This window comes from Bipolaris maydis (assembly GCF_028858645.1).
Source record: "Bipolaris maydis strain C4 unplaced genomic scaffold PSV08scaffold_8, whole genome shotgun sequence".
In the NCBI taxonomy this organism is placed as follows: Eukaryota; Fungi; Ascomycota; class Dothideomycetes; order Pleosporales; family Pleosporaceae; genus Bipolaris; species Bipolaris maydis.
Genome location: NW_027093864.1, coordinates 140,251 through 151,540, shown reverse-complemented (window position 1 = coordinate 151,540; position 11,290 = coordinate 140,251). Strand labels below are relative to the sequence as shown.

At 54.1% G+C, this 11,290-nt stretch overlaps 4 protein-coding genes across 4 annotated transcripts; 2 read left to right on the top strand and 2 right to left on the bottom strand.

The window, feature by feature from the left end:
• Positions 1-765: 765 nt before the first annotated feature.
• PSV08DRAFT_224117 (uncharacterized protein) lies at positions 766-3,029 on the top strand (the record flags this gene model as incomplete). Its single annotated transcript, XM_014218702.2, has 2 exons — positions 766-830; positions 893-3,029. 2 exons carry the CDS (start codon positions 766-768, stop codon positions 2,877-2,879), a joined length of 2,052 nt encoding a protein of 683 aa, XP_014074177.1. The 3' UTR covers positions 2,880-3,029.
• A 279-nt stretch (positions 3,030-3,308) lies between these two features.
• On the bottom strand, positions 3,309-5,770 carry PSV08DRAFT_402205 (uncharacterized protein; the record flags this gene model as incomplete). The annotated part of the gene is made up of 7 exons (XM_066093638.1): positions 3,309-4,029; positions 4,062-4,225; positions 4,309-4,469; positions 4,544-4,785; positions 4,862-5,221; positions 5,375-5,532; positions 5,584-5,770. 7 exons carry the CDS (start codon positions 5,768-5,770, stop codon positions 3,406-3,408), a joined length of 1,896 nt encoding a protein of 631 aa, XP_065948972.1. The 3' UTR covers positions 3,309-3,405.
• Positions 5,771-6,180: 410 nt separating this feature from the next.
• Positions 6,181-8,693, bottom strand: PSV08DRAFT_362605 (uncharacterized protein; the record flags this gene model as incomplete). The annotated part of the gene is made up of 1 exon (XM_014218700.2): positions 6,181-8,693. The coding sequence occupies one exon, from the start codon at positions 8,691-8,693 to the stop codon at positions 6,294-6,296; it is 2,400 nt and encodes a 799-aa protein (XP_014074175.1). The 3' UTR covers positions 6,181-6,293.
• A 401-nt stretch (positions 8,694-9,094) lies between these two features.
• Positions 9,095-11,112, top strand: PSV08DRAFT_362604 (uncharacterized protein). The gene is made up of 3 exons (XM_014218699.1): positions 9,095-9,322; positions 9,513-9,827; positions 9,881-11,112. The coding sequence occupies exons 1-3, from the start codon at positions 9,212-9,214 to the stop codon at positions 10,916-10,918; spliced, it is 1,464 nt and encodes a 487-aa protein (XP_014074174.1). The 5' UTR covers positions 9,095-9,211; the 3' UTR covers positions 10,919-11,112.
• The last annotated feature ends 178 nt before the right edge of the window (positions 11,113-11,290 follow it).

Here is an 11,290-nt window from a genome sequence, read left to right as displayed (position 1 = left end):
CGCCGCGGCTGCTTACATACGCGCATGAACGGCACCTGTCCAGCCAACTCAGCGGCAGGATTTCCTGACGCCTCTGCCATTGGCACGGCCAACAGGTGCAGGATCGCGAAATCTCCATCCCATGTCCGATTCTCGACGTCTGCAAGGAAAGAAAGCCTATCGTGTCGGCGGAGGCACTCGTCTGGGAAGAAGTGTCCCGAGTCATGGCGATCGGGACAGCCCCCTCAAAGATTTCGTCCAACGTCCTGGGCGGGCCGAATCCTAGCACGTTTGACGCGTGGTCCCTCGACTCTCCTGCCTAGAGGGAATGTAGCCTAGCGTGAACAACTATTTCCCTTTGTGTGAATGAATTGGGCCAGCCTGACTCGTGCCACTGCAGACAGGGCTGCCACTAAGGCTGCAACCCCGAAGCGTCGAGCATCCCACGGATGCCTCTGGATGGCGCTACTGCGAGATTGACCCTTCTTACGAGGTTTGGAAAAGCGAGAGTAGACATGTTGGGTTAGAGACCGTCTCGCTAGCAAATCTCGAGCGCAGAAGGGCATAGCTGATCGATGATCCCAATCATGCTGCTGACGACTTTCTCTCCCGGCAGGACATGCGGACGGCCTCAGGTGAACTGCATGTTAGGATAAATCGTGAGGGAGACTTGCCTTTTTCCAACTCCCTTGCACACTTTCTTTGCCACAGTAGTGTGCATATCAACCTTCGTTTTTCCCCCTAGTCACTCTTTTAACTTAACATCGCACATAAGGTACTGTCATCATGATTGTCATCAAGGCTTTTACCGTCCTTTCATTAATTACTTCCTTGGCGGGTGCTCGTATCATGTATGCCTCCCTATCCTTATACCTACACATGACATAGTCACATGTGCTCACTACAACAACAGCGATGGTGCCCAGCACACCCCTTATAGCGGCGCCAACGTAAAGCGTGCCACTAATGGCAGCGACACCACCACCCTAGAAGACTATGAGTATGTCATTGTTGGCTCTGGTGCTGGTGGTTCACCCCTCGCAGCCAGGCTGGCTCTTGCTGGCCACAAGGTCCTACTGCTAGAGGCTGGAGACGACCAAACGAACTCGACCCAGTACAATGTCCCAGCGTTGCATGCTGTTGCAGCCGAGTATGAACCGATGAGGTGGGATTACTTTGTCAAGCACTTTGATGATGAGCAAGAGATGAGGAGGGATACCAAGCTCACCTACGAACTTCCTGATGGCTCTCGTTACACCGGCGCTAATCCCCCTGCTGATGCGAAGCCACTGGGCATTCTATACCCCCGTGTCGGATCCCTGGGCGGTTGTACTGGACACAATGCCCTTATTGCCATTTACCCATACACCAGTGATTGGACGAACATCCAACAACTCACTGGCGATGATTCCTGGGCCCCAGAGAAGATGCGTAGTTTCTTTACCCGTCTCGAGAAGTCTCGCTATCTGCCTAGCAGCATTGCTGGCCACGGATTCAGTGGTTGGCTCGAGACCTCACTGACCGACTTGACGTTGATTGTTCAAGATCTCAAGGTTGTCTCTCTCGTCCTGGCTGCCGCTACCGGCATGGGAAAGTCCCTTCTTTCAGCGCTCTTGACTACGGTTACTGGTATGGCTCAGGTGCTGCTCCGTGATATTAACAACCCCAGCCCCGGCCGTGATTCGCAAGAGGGCATGTGGCAGGTTCCTCTAACCATGAGCATTCCTGACTACAAGCGTGCCGGACCAGTCGACTTCCTCCATCAAGTTATTGGGGCCAAGAACAGCGACGGCAGCCGCAAGTACCATCTCGACATTCAGCTCAACACTCTTGTCACCAGCATCAGGTTCAACCAGACGGCCGATGGCAAGCCCAAGGCTACTGGCGTCAACTTTTTGACTGGAAGGTCCCTTTACGGCGCAGACCCTAGACGCCAGTCTGGAAGTGCTACTGGCCAGGGCACCAAGGGGGCTGTCACTGCTACCAGAGAGGTCATCATCTCCGCTGGCGCCTTCAACACGCCCCAAATCTTGAAGCTTTCTGGTGTTGGGCCCAAGGCTGAGCTTGAGCAGTTTGGAATCGAGGTCGTCAAGGATCTTCCAGGTGTAGGTACCAACCTCCAGGATCGCTACGAAGTCCCCGTCATTGGCCAGGCCCCAACCAAGATCTCTCTCCTTAACGGTTGCACTTTCCTCGAGGGCTACGACAGGTGCCTTGAGAAGTGGGAGAAACTTCCTCTGGGTATCGGAAAGGGTGTCTATGCCACCAACGGTGTCGCCTTGGCCATTACCCTCAAGGCCAGCAACTCGATCCACGGCAACGCTGATCTGCTCGTTGCCGGCTGGCCTGCTTACTTCAACGGCTACTACCCAGATTTCTTCCAAAACGCCACCAAGGGCCAGGACCATTGGACTTGGCTCACTCTCAAGGCCGAGTCTCGCAACAACGCTGGTACCGTCACTCTGCGCAGCGCCAATCCCCAGGACGTACCCGAGATCCGCAAGCGCAACTTTGCTGTCGGCGGTGACGAGGACCTCCAGGCCGTTATTGAGGGAATGAAGTACGGCCGCAATGTCTTCAAGAGCCTTATCCCTCTTGACGGCAAGTTTGAGGAAGACTGGCCCGGCCCATCTGTCCAGACCGATGACGAGTTGAAGGAGTTCGCCAAGTACCAGGCCTGGGGCCACCACGCCTCTTGCACGTGCCCCATTGGTGCTGATGACGACGACATGGCTGTCCTCGACTCCAACTTCAAGGTCCGCGGAATCGAGAGTCTCCGTGTTGTTGATGCCTCTGTTTTCCCCAAGATCCCCGGTACCTTCCCTGTCATCTCCATCTACATGATTTCTGAGAAGGCTTCGGATGTCATCCTTGCGGATGCTCAGAACTCCAAGGCTTAGATGAAAAAAAAAGATGGTCGTTGTTGTCAAAATTCATACCCCCCTTCCTTACTATGTAGTTAATATACCTTAATCTTACAAATTATTCAAACACTTTTGCATATTTCAAGAATGTTATAGTTAGACTTTTCTTACACAATTCAATGTATACCAAACTATTCCCTGTCTTAAAAAAAAAGAGCCGCTCGCTTATCTTACTTTTGAGGTAGGGGGTCCATGCATCATCTGTGGAGACTTTTTTATCGATTTGATCTATATGTCCGCTTTCATATATCCCGAGTAGTAACGGGCATCTGTCAATAACAAGCAATAGGCGTCCCGTCCCGTGCTCCGCAACCAAGAAATTTAAAAAAAAAAAAAAACTCTAAACTGACATTCGCTACCAAACAAACGTTCTTCTAGGATGTCACATGCGACATGAACTCAATGACCGGGCTACTAGTGTGGTCTCTACTAGCCTTGTCACTACAACTCTAAAGTACAATTAGTAGCAGCAAGCATTCAAACATGTTCATCTGGCCCGAGACTAAGGAGAGCCCCTTGACAAGCCAAACCGCAGTCTCCTCGCCTCCCGCTCATTGCCGACAAACCCCGCCTCTTCCGCCTTCCTCATCAACCCACACGCCTGCCCCGTCACCCTTTCCCTCCTCTCCCTCATCCCCTTCCACCTCCTCGGCGCCACCCTCCCCACGCAAAACTCCTCCTCTCCATCCACCTCCACCCTCGCAAAACCCAGCAAATTCTCCTTCGCCTTATTAACACTCCCATACGCGGCCTCCCACTCCCTCAGACCCACGCGCGTGAAATACAGCACCTCGGTGAGCGACGGCCGCTTGCGCCGCGGGAACTCCAAACACCGGAACACGAGTTCTTCGAGGCGGCTGCTGTAGCTGTACGAGTAGTTTCCGTGGTGCTCGAAGCCGAGCTGCGACTGCTCGGTGCTGGTCATGCCGCGCGAGACCCAGGGTTCCATCATGTTAAGCATGGTGAGGCCGACGTTGAAGATTTCAGAGGCTATGTCGACGGGGGCGTTGCGGTAGTCTGGGAAGTTTTTGGAGTCGTGTTCCTTAGAGTGCGTGTTAGTGATGGGGGTTGGACTTTTTACTAAGACTGACTGAGAGGCTGGGGGAAAACGAGGTCGGAGGGGGTTCTGTTTAGTTGGAAAGCATGGGGGAAACTTACTGGTGGACCATATCCCACCGTACCTACACCGAGCTCTTTGCGCTTCGGATCGTCAAAGTAGCCGTCGTCGAAACAGAGACCGAAATCAATCATTTTGGGGGTCGGATAGGCGGGGTAGTAGTCCGGCTGCGGCGCTGCTAGGACAATGTTGTAGGTCTTGATGTCTGGGTCTAGCAGTAGCGACGATTACGAGATTAGTGTGGTGTCTTCGCATATTGGAGGAGTTTAAATGAGGGGCAGTACTTACTTATAATAGGCTTCCACCCTTCAACAGGCTCAAGATTCAATCCCTTCCCGTAACTATCCAACGGAAGGTGCTTGGGCACCCGTCTCCCCAGCGCCATGACGAACACGGCTTCCACCATTGCGCGGAACACGAGCCATAGGAACGGCTCGGCGAGTTGTTTGCTGTTTGAAGATTTAGCACGATTTCAATCAACATTTTCCACAGCTAAAGTAGCAAGGAAAATTAGCAAACTCACCCAGGATTCTCAAGCGCATGCTTCGCCAGATAATCCCCCAAATCCCCATGCTCAGCATACTCCATGAAGATGTAGCCGAGCTGCGGTGCACTCGCTCTCCGACGAATAGCCGATCCGTACGCTTTCAAGATATGTGCGCAAGATATATTGGAGAGCTTCTTATGCGCATTGTCGTATTCGCGGTTGAGACATTTCTCTACCTGGCGGGTTGTGAGGGAGCCGATTATTTTGACCACCATTCGCTGTTGTTTGTTGTCAGTCCTTGTTTTCTTCTTCTTCTTCTCTCTTTCACATACAGCATGTGTGTATCGTATTTACCTTTAAGATGAGATGATCTGCAGACACGAGCGCAAACAAATGCACAATGCGCTGAGTCTGGTAGTCGCCGAATGTCGCCTCTGGGACTTGCATGAGCGTTCGTTCAAAGACCCAGCGCGAGCCTGCGGGCTTTTTGGGCTCGTTGGTTGGTCGTGCGTCGTGGAGGTTTACAAAGGCAATGTCTGACATTGTGGCTTCTGGGGTTGGGTCCTTGACGTACAAATGGTCGCCGGGGCAGCCTGCGGGACGGAGGTGTGGGAACTGAACCATGTGTCTTTCGTAGAATTGTCTTCCGCGGCTTATGTAGTGCGTGTGCTCAGCGGGGGTCCTATCCTTCCATCTGTTGATGAGGGTTTGGGCCTGTGATTCTGTTTTTTTTTCCCTTCAGGTCAGCGCTCTTGTTGGAATGGCCTAAGTTGGGGATGGTTAGAATATACCGGCTCGCAATCGTATGTCTGTGACTCGGCATCCATATACAAAAGCTCTGAAGTCATTGTGCTCCTCCTGACGGACATGTTTGTCGGCAAATGTGAGCAGAGCCGCATGATTTTCGAAATTTTCCCTGTGCAAACGTGGATCTGGCTCGCTTTCTGCGATCACAATAAACGGTTCTCGGCTGATGGCGTCGGTATTTCCCCATGCGTGAACGACTTTCTTTTCCGAGGGTATAGCTAAGTATGTGTGTAAGCGGTGTGTTTGGTTAAGTGCGAGATTGGACTTACTTCTTGTTCGCTGCCAATGCTTGAGCTTGTGACCGATGACAAACAGGCGAAAATCTTCACCATGACCTCCTTCTTTCTGGATAGAGTGGATCCAGCCTACTTCCAGTGTTCTAGGTATGTAAATCTGTTCTAGTGTGGCAAAATCAATTCTCTGTGCAGCATATTGCGCTTCAATGTTTACAGCCATGGTAGCGTATAGAAAGCTGTGTTTTGCTAAAGCAGACGGTATGAGATGATTCAAATCGATAGTCAAGTCGTGGTTGTTAAAGATACAAGTGGCGGTTTGGGTCTTTGTTCAGTGCATTCATACAAGTCTTTGTATCACGAAGGGCCGGATTTGGTGTCATGTTTACCACGACTTTGTCGCAAGTCAAACAAAGACAAAGTATTGTGATTGTGTGAAATGTGTGAAAGCCATTTGAGATTCTATGTCAGCACCGTGGAATATTGAAGACGACCACTTGGCTCCGGTGATGCTAGTCAGCACACCAAGGATGAACACAGCTACAAGGCAAACTTTTCATGCTGGGTTTTCCACTCTCACATGCGGGCATGGTGCTAATGTGGTACATCACATATCATCAAATCTGTTCTGTGCGGAAAGATGGCTTCGGTAACGACCGTTGCCGTGTCAAGATAAAGTTGATTTTTTTTGGCCAAGGATATACCAACATCATACAATCGTAATTACGTATCCTCATGTCAAGTCCTCAGTGCCTCCCCGGCGGCCTCCAGTCAAAAAGATCGCCCGCTTCTGTGCTCCAGGGTCCAACGTCCAAATCCACAACAGGGCTCGGTAACTCGACTTCTTCCTCAGCAGCTGGCGACGGCACATTTGTATCCACTTGCAAACTCTGCGTTCTTTTGAACTTGCGCCGGGGATCCGTTTTCTTGATAAGCGCGCCTAGCGCGCTATCTTTTTTCTTTTTCTTCTCCACGTCAACTGTAATCGCCATTGTTGGCTTGTTGGCAGTTTCTGTAGTGGAGGTACCAGGCTTGGGCAAATTGAGCCTTTCCCATTCTTCCGAGATACTGGGAATTGGTACATCATTCTCACTTTGAACGCGTCGGAAGGCACGGTTCGGCGATCCGCCTACCTGTTTGGTTTCCTCTTCGTCCTCAATAGGATCCGCAAGGGCTTTGGCAAGGTTCTTGGGCTTTTGGAGGAGCCCGGCGAGTTCAGTGGTACTCATCAAGGGCCCTTTTTTGTTGGTTCTTGAGGGGCGCGGTGAGAGCGACACGAGTTCACTATGAGGTGGAGGTGGTGGGGCATTTTGCTGGGGATCTATCAAGGCCGGTTGCTTTTTGGTACGAGTGACGGTCTTCTTAAGTATGCCGCCTGTGGAGAGCGGTGCTTTGCGAGAAGATGTTGCTGGGGCCCGTGATTGTGCGTCGGAAACTTCGGCATGTGCTGGAGGCACATCTCTCGATGCCAGTGTCGCTGGTTCCAGCGTTACAGGAGACGGGGCCTTTGGTGCCGCCTTGGGTTTTTCTGCTTTTTTCGTAGGTCTTTTTTCAGTCTCATTAATGGATGATGTTTTTGATATATTAGCTATGGGCTCAGTTATGTTTGTCTGAATGGTCATCTTGCTGACTGGTTCCTCAGCAGCATGTTTGGATTTCGAGACACTATCGACGGCATATGAAGATGCTGAATCAGGGTGTATGGGCGATGAAGTGACTAACAACTGCTGATCCATAAGGCCGTGGATAACTTCTGGATCTTCCTGGAGACTGGGCGACGGAAGGGATGGAGACTTGGAGACTCTTGCTCTCTTTGCTGCGCCGTGATCCGCATTTGCCAGACTTCGCTTGCTCTTTGGCGGTCTCTTGGCGGAGACGGAATCCTCGTCTCCCTGTGCGGTGACAGGTAATGGCTGCTCATCTACTGGACGAGAGGCTGTCCGCCTGGCTTTAGTGGCAGCTACTCTAGATCCCCTATCGGCCTTTGCACTTTCTGGTGGTAGAGCTTGGCACAACAACTTCCCACGCTTTACTCCAGTGGACAGTCGAAGGCATCGGGCCTTGCGAGCCGGAGGCGAGGAGGGTGCTGGCGGTGGGGACGGTTCTTTACGCGGTACTTGAGCTGGTTGCAATGCAAACTCGATGTTGGACAAGCGATTTGAGGCGCTCACGGGAGGCGAGGAAGGTGGAGCTGGCTGCCTAGGAGTCTCCAGAGCCCGCACACCAGGCACCGGCACTTTGCCTTTTGGGATCTTTGGGGTTTGTGCATGGGGCTGACGAGGCACAGCTGTCTTGGCAACGCGAGACTCTTCCCTCTTGTCGGTGACTCGAGGTGGTGTACCGGGAAGTGTGATGTCAGAGAAGATGGCCGGGTGAGGCTCGGGCTCGGGCTCGTCCTCTATTGTGATGACGGTAGCCGTAGGGGGAATGAATTTGGCTGGCTGTCGGGTTTTGCGTGCGGCTACAGCCTTTGTCGGTACCGGCGATGTTTCTCTCGGCTCAACACTCTCTTGCTGTGCTGGACTAGATGCTTTCCAGCTTGCAAGCACCTTGCTTGTCTTCTGCCTCTTTGCAGCCCTCTCCCCAGCCAACTCGTTTTCGTTTTCCTTTTCCTTGCGAGCCTCGTATGGTGACTTTATGGGCTGTGCCTTGCCAATGGGCCCCTTTGGCGTCCCGAGCAGGGTATTGAGGGATTTGTGGCGCAGCTGCGAGGCAGCCTTGTGCGCGTTTGGTGGGGCGGCTGACGATGGGCGTTGGTAGGGCCTTGTCTGGGAAGGCGGGTTTGCAACGGGGGGCAGGTCCCTGGCCTTCCTGCCCAGCACAGAGGCCAGATCCGTGTGGGTGATGGCCACGGGCTCCGAGACCTCGACAAGAGCGCCGTTGTTCAGGTTCAGCTCGTCGCCCTCGTGCAGCTCGTCGCTGTCCTTGTAGTAGGTGTCGCCGAGGAAGTTGCGGGCCTGGTCGTAGACCATGACGCGGTTGTTGAAGGTGTGGAACTTGAGGAAGCCATCGTGCCAGCGCTTCTGCTTGCGGCGGACGTCGTGGGTGAAGAGACAGCGGAACTCGGCGACGGGCGCGGTGCTCTGGGAGGCGTGGATGGCAGCAACGGCGGAGGCGTGGTGGGTGTTGGGCAGAGGGGCCGTCATGGCATGGAGGCAGGCGCGGGGCTGGTGGGCAGCGTGAAGGAGGCGGCGGCGGCATGGAACGCGTTTCCGATCGCGCCATCACGTGAGTGCCCGCGCGGCTTGCTGTGCCGGCTGAGAGCAGCCACGCACCGAATGGCCGTCAGCATCCAAGTACATTCACCGCCGAGACAGGCGGCGATGGGCCAGGAGCCGTGCCAAACCCAGGCCTTCTCCACTTGCAGGCATGCCACGTCTGCGCGGCCTGGCGCTGACTGGGCTGACGAGCTGAGGGCATGCAAGCAGCGCATGTGCCTGTGCCTGTGCCTGTGCCTGTGCTCTCCCTCTCCTCCCTCCATCCATCCATGCCCAACCCGCCGCCTCGAGGGCACAGCCACCGCTAGCCACTCTACCCGCCCGTTGCCCATCGCCCATTGCTCAACGCCATTGTCTGCCGCCTGCAGCATTCGCATTGTATTGCATTGCTCTCTCTCTCTGCCCAGTATCCTCGCCTGCAATTGCCTGCCCCCCGCCCCTCCAAGATGCAGCGCATGCAGAGAATCACGGGCCGTTTCCTGACGCGCACGCCCAATGAGGCCGACGTCGAGGCCATGCTCAAGGACTTTGAAGACTCCAAGGTCATGTTGGAAAAGGTGCGTTCCATTGTGGCGTGTCGCCTCAAGCCATGGCCTGCTTTGCACATGTGGGGTCGTCGTCGCGAGACACGCCCTCCCTGGCTTTGGCTTTGTCCTTGCCCGGCGACAGACAACGCCATGTTGCCACCGTCTGCCGTCTGCTGTCTGCTCTCGCCTACGTCCTAGCCGACTGACAACTCCCCACTAGCTCGAAGCCTCCGCAAAGCAATGGAGAGACGCCTGGACAAACATTCTCAACCACCAGCTGTCCTCAGTCGAGCAGATCTACACCATCTTCAAGCCTCTCGGCGGCGAAGGCGGCTCCACCACACACGTCCATGTCGAAACCCCGGCTGAGGTCTTGGAGCGCGTCCACGGCCTCCATGAAGCCTTCTCCGAACTCAAGGCGGACATGATGGAAGAGGTCAAGGACATTGACAGGAAACTTGTCGTGCCTGCCAAGCTTGCCCGTGATGCCTTGAAGCCCATGGAGAAGGCCATCAAGAAGCGCGACGACGCAAAGGTTCGCCATGTTTTGCACCAGCTCGTCCCTCGTCACACTCATTCTTTGCCCAGGTTGATTACGAACGCTACAAGGGCCGCTGCGAAAACCTGCAGAACAAAAAGACTCGCTCGGAGCGTGAGAACAGTGCGCTTGCTAAGCACGAAGTCGACCTCGAGCGCTCTACCCATGCCTACCACCTCGCTGACGAGAATCTCCGTGAGCGTCTCCCGCGCCTCAACGCTGCCACCTTTTCCATCCTGCCCCACCTCCTCGCCAACCAGATTGTGTTGCAAAACAACCTGATCGGAAACTTGTACACCGTACTACACCAATACTCCAACGAGCAAGGCTACCCGGATCCCCCGCCCGAGCCCGAAGAGGTGGTACCAATATGGGACGCAAGCTTCACACCACTGCGCACAGACATGGAGACAAACCTTGGCTTGCTCAAGTCAGGCAAAGCGGTTCACATGCCTATGCGATTGCCAGACAAGGGAGACACTGTGACCGGGCTGGGAATAAGGAACAAGGTGCTGCCCAGCCGGAGAGCCAGTAGCAATGACAGCGTACCTACCATCAGCAGCGCTGGGAGACCGGCGCGGCCCCCACCTTCCCTGTCTTCAACATCGGAAGGCGCTCCTCCCCCCATCAGCCTAGCCAACAAACCCTCATACAGTTCGCTCAGTGCTACAAAACCCAAAATCTCTGGCTCGCCTCATCTGAGCGCTGGCGGAGACATGTACGGCCGACGCCTGTCATCCACATCACAGGCGTCGTCGTATTCGAATGGCACTAATGGCGATGGTTACTTCAACAAGATTCCATCAGCCGCTTCGAATGGCTCAACCCCAGGCGGATACCCAACCTCGCCCAATCCTGCGGCCGGAAAGAAGAAGCCGCCGCCGCCACCGCCGCCAAAGAAGATAGGCTCTTTCCAGTCCGAGTATGTGACGGCCATGTACGACTTTGACAGCCTCACGCCCGGTGATTTGTCATTCAAGGAAGGTGACCGAATCAGAGTCATCAAGAAGACGCAGAGCTCACAGGACTGGTGGGAGGGCGAGGTTCATGGGCAAAAGGGCAGCTTCCCTGCAAACTACTGCAAATAAGTGTGGGTTTGCGACAGAGACATGACATATGAATGCGGGACAAAATGGGGGCTAAAAGACTAATATCCAAAACTGCATTAGACGGAGGCGTTGGTATCTCTATGCGGCCTTGGTCACTCTTGAGGCTGAATTATTATCATTATCATTATTACTATTATTTGAAGTTTCAACAGAATTGAGACCTTGTCAGAGCTCACACCATCTCCATGCAAAGGTCACCAGCCTCCTCCACGAGGTGGCTTATCCAATCACACGTTGCGATATGCGCAGTAGTTGCATCGACTGTGCCACCAAGACTCCGCCCCAGGCGCTTTTTGCCCCCCCGCCCAGCCTGCATAGTATCCCTTAGCTCCCGCTCTCCCATGTCGTCGT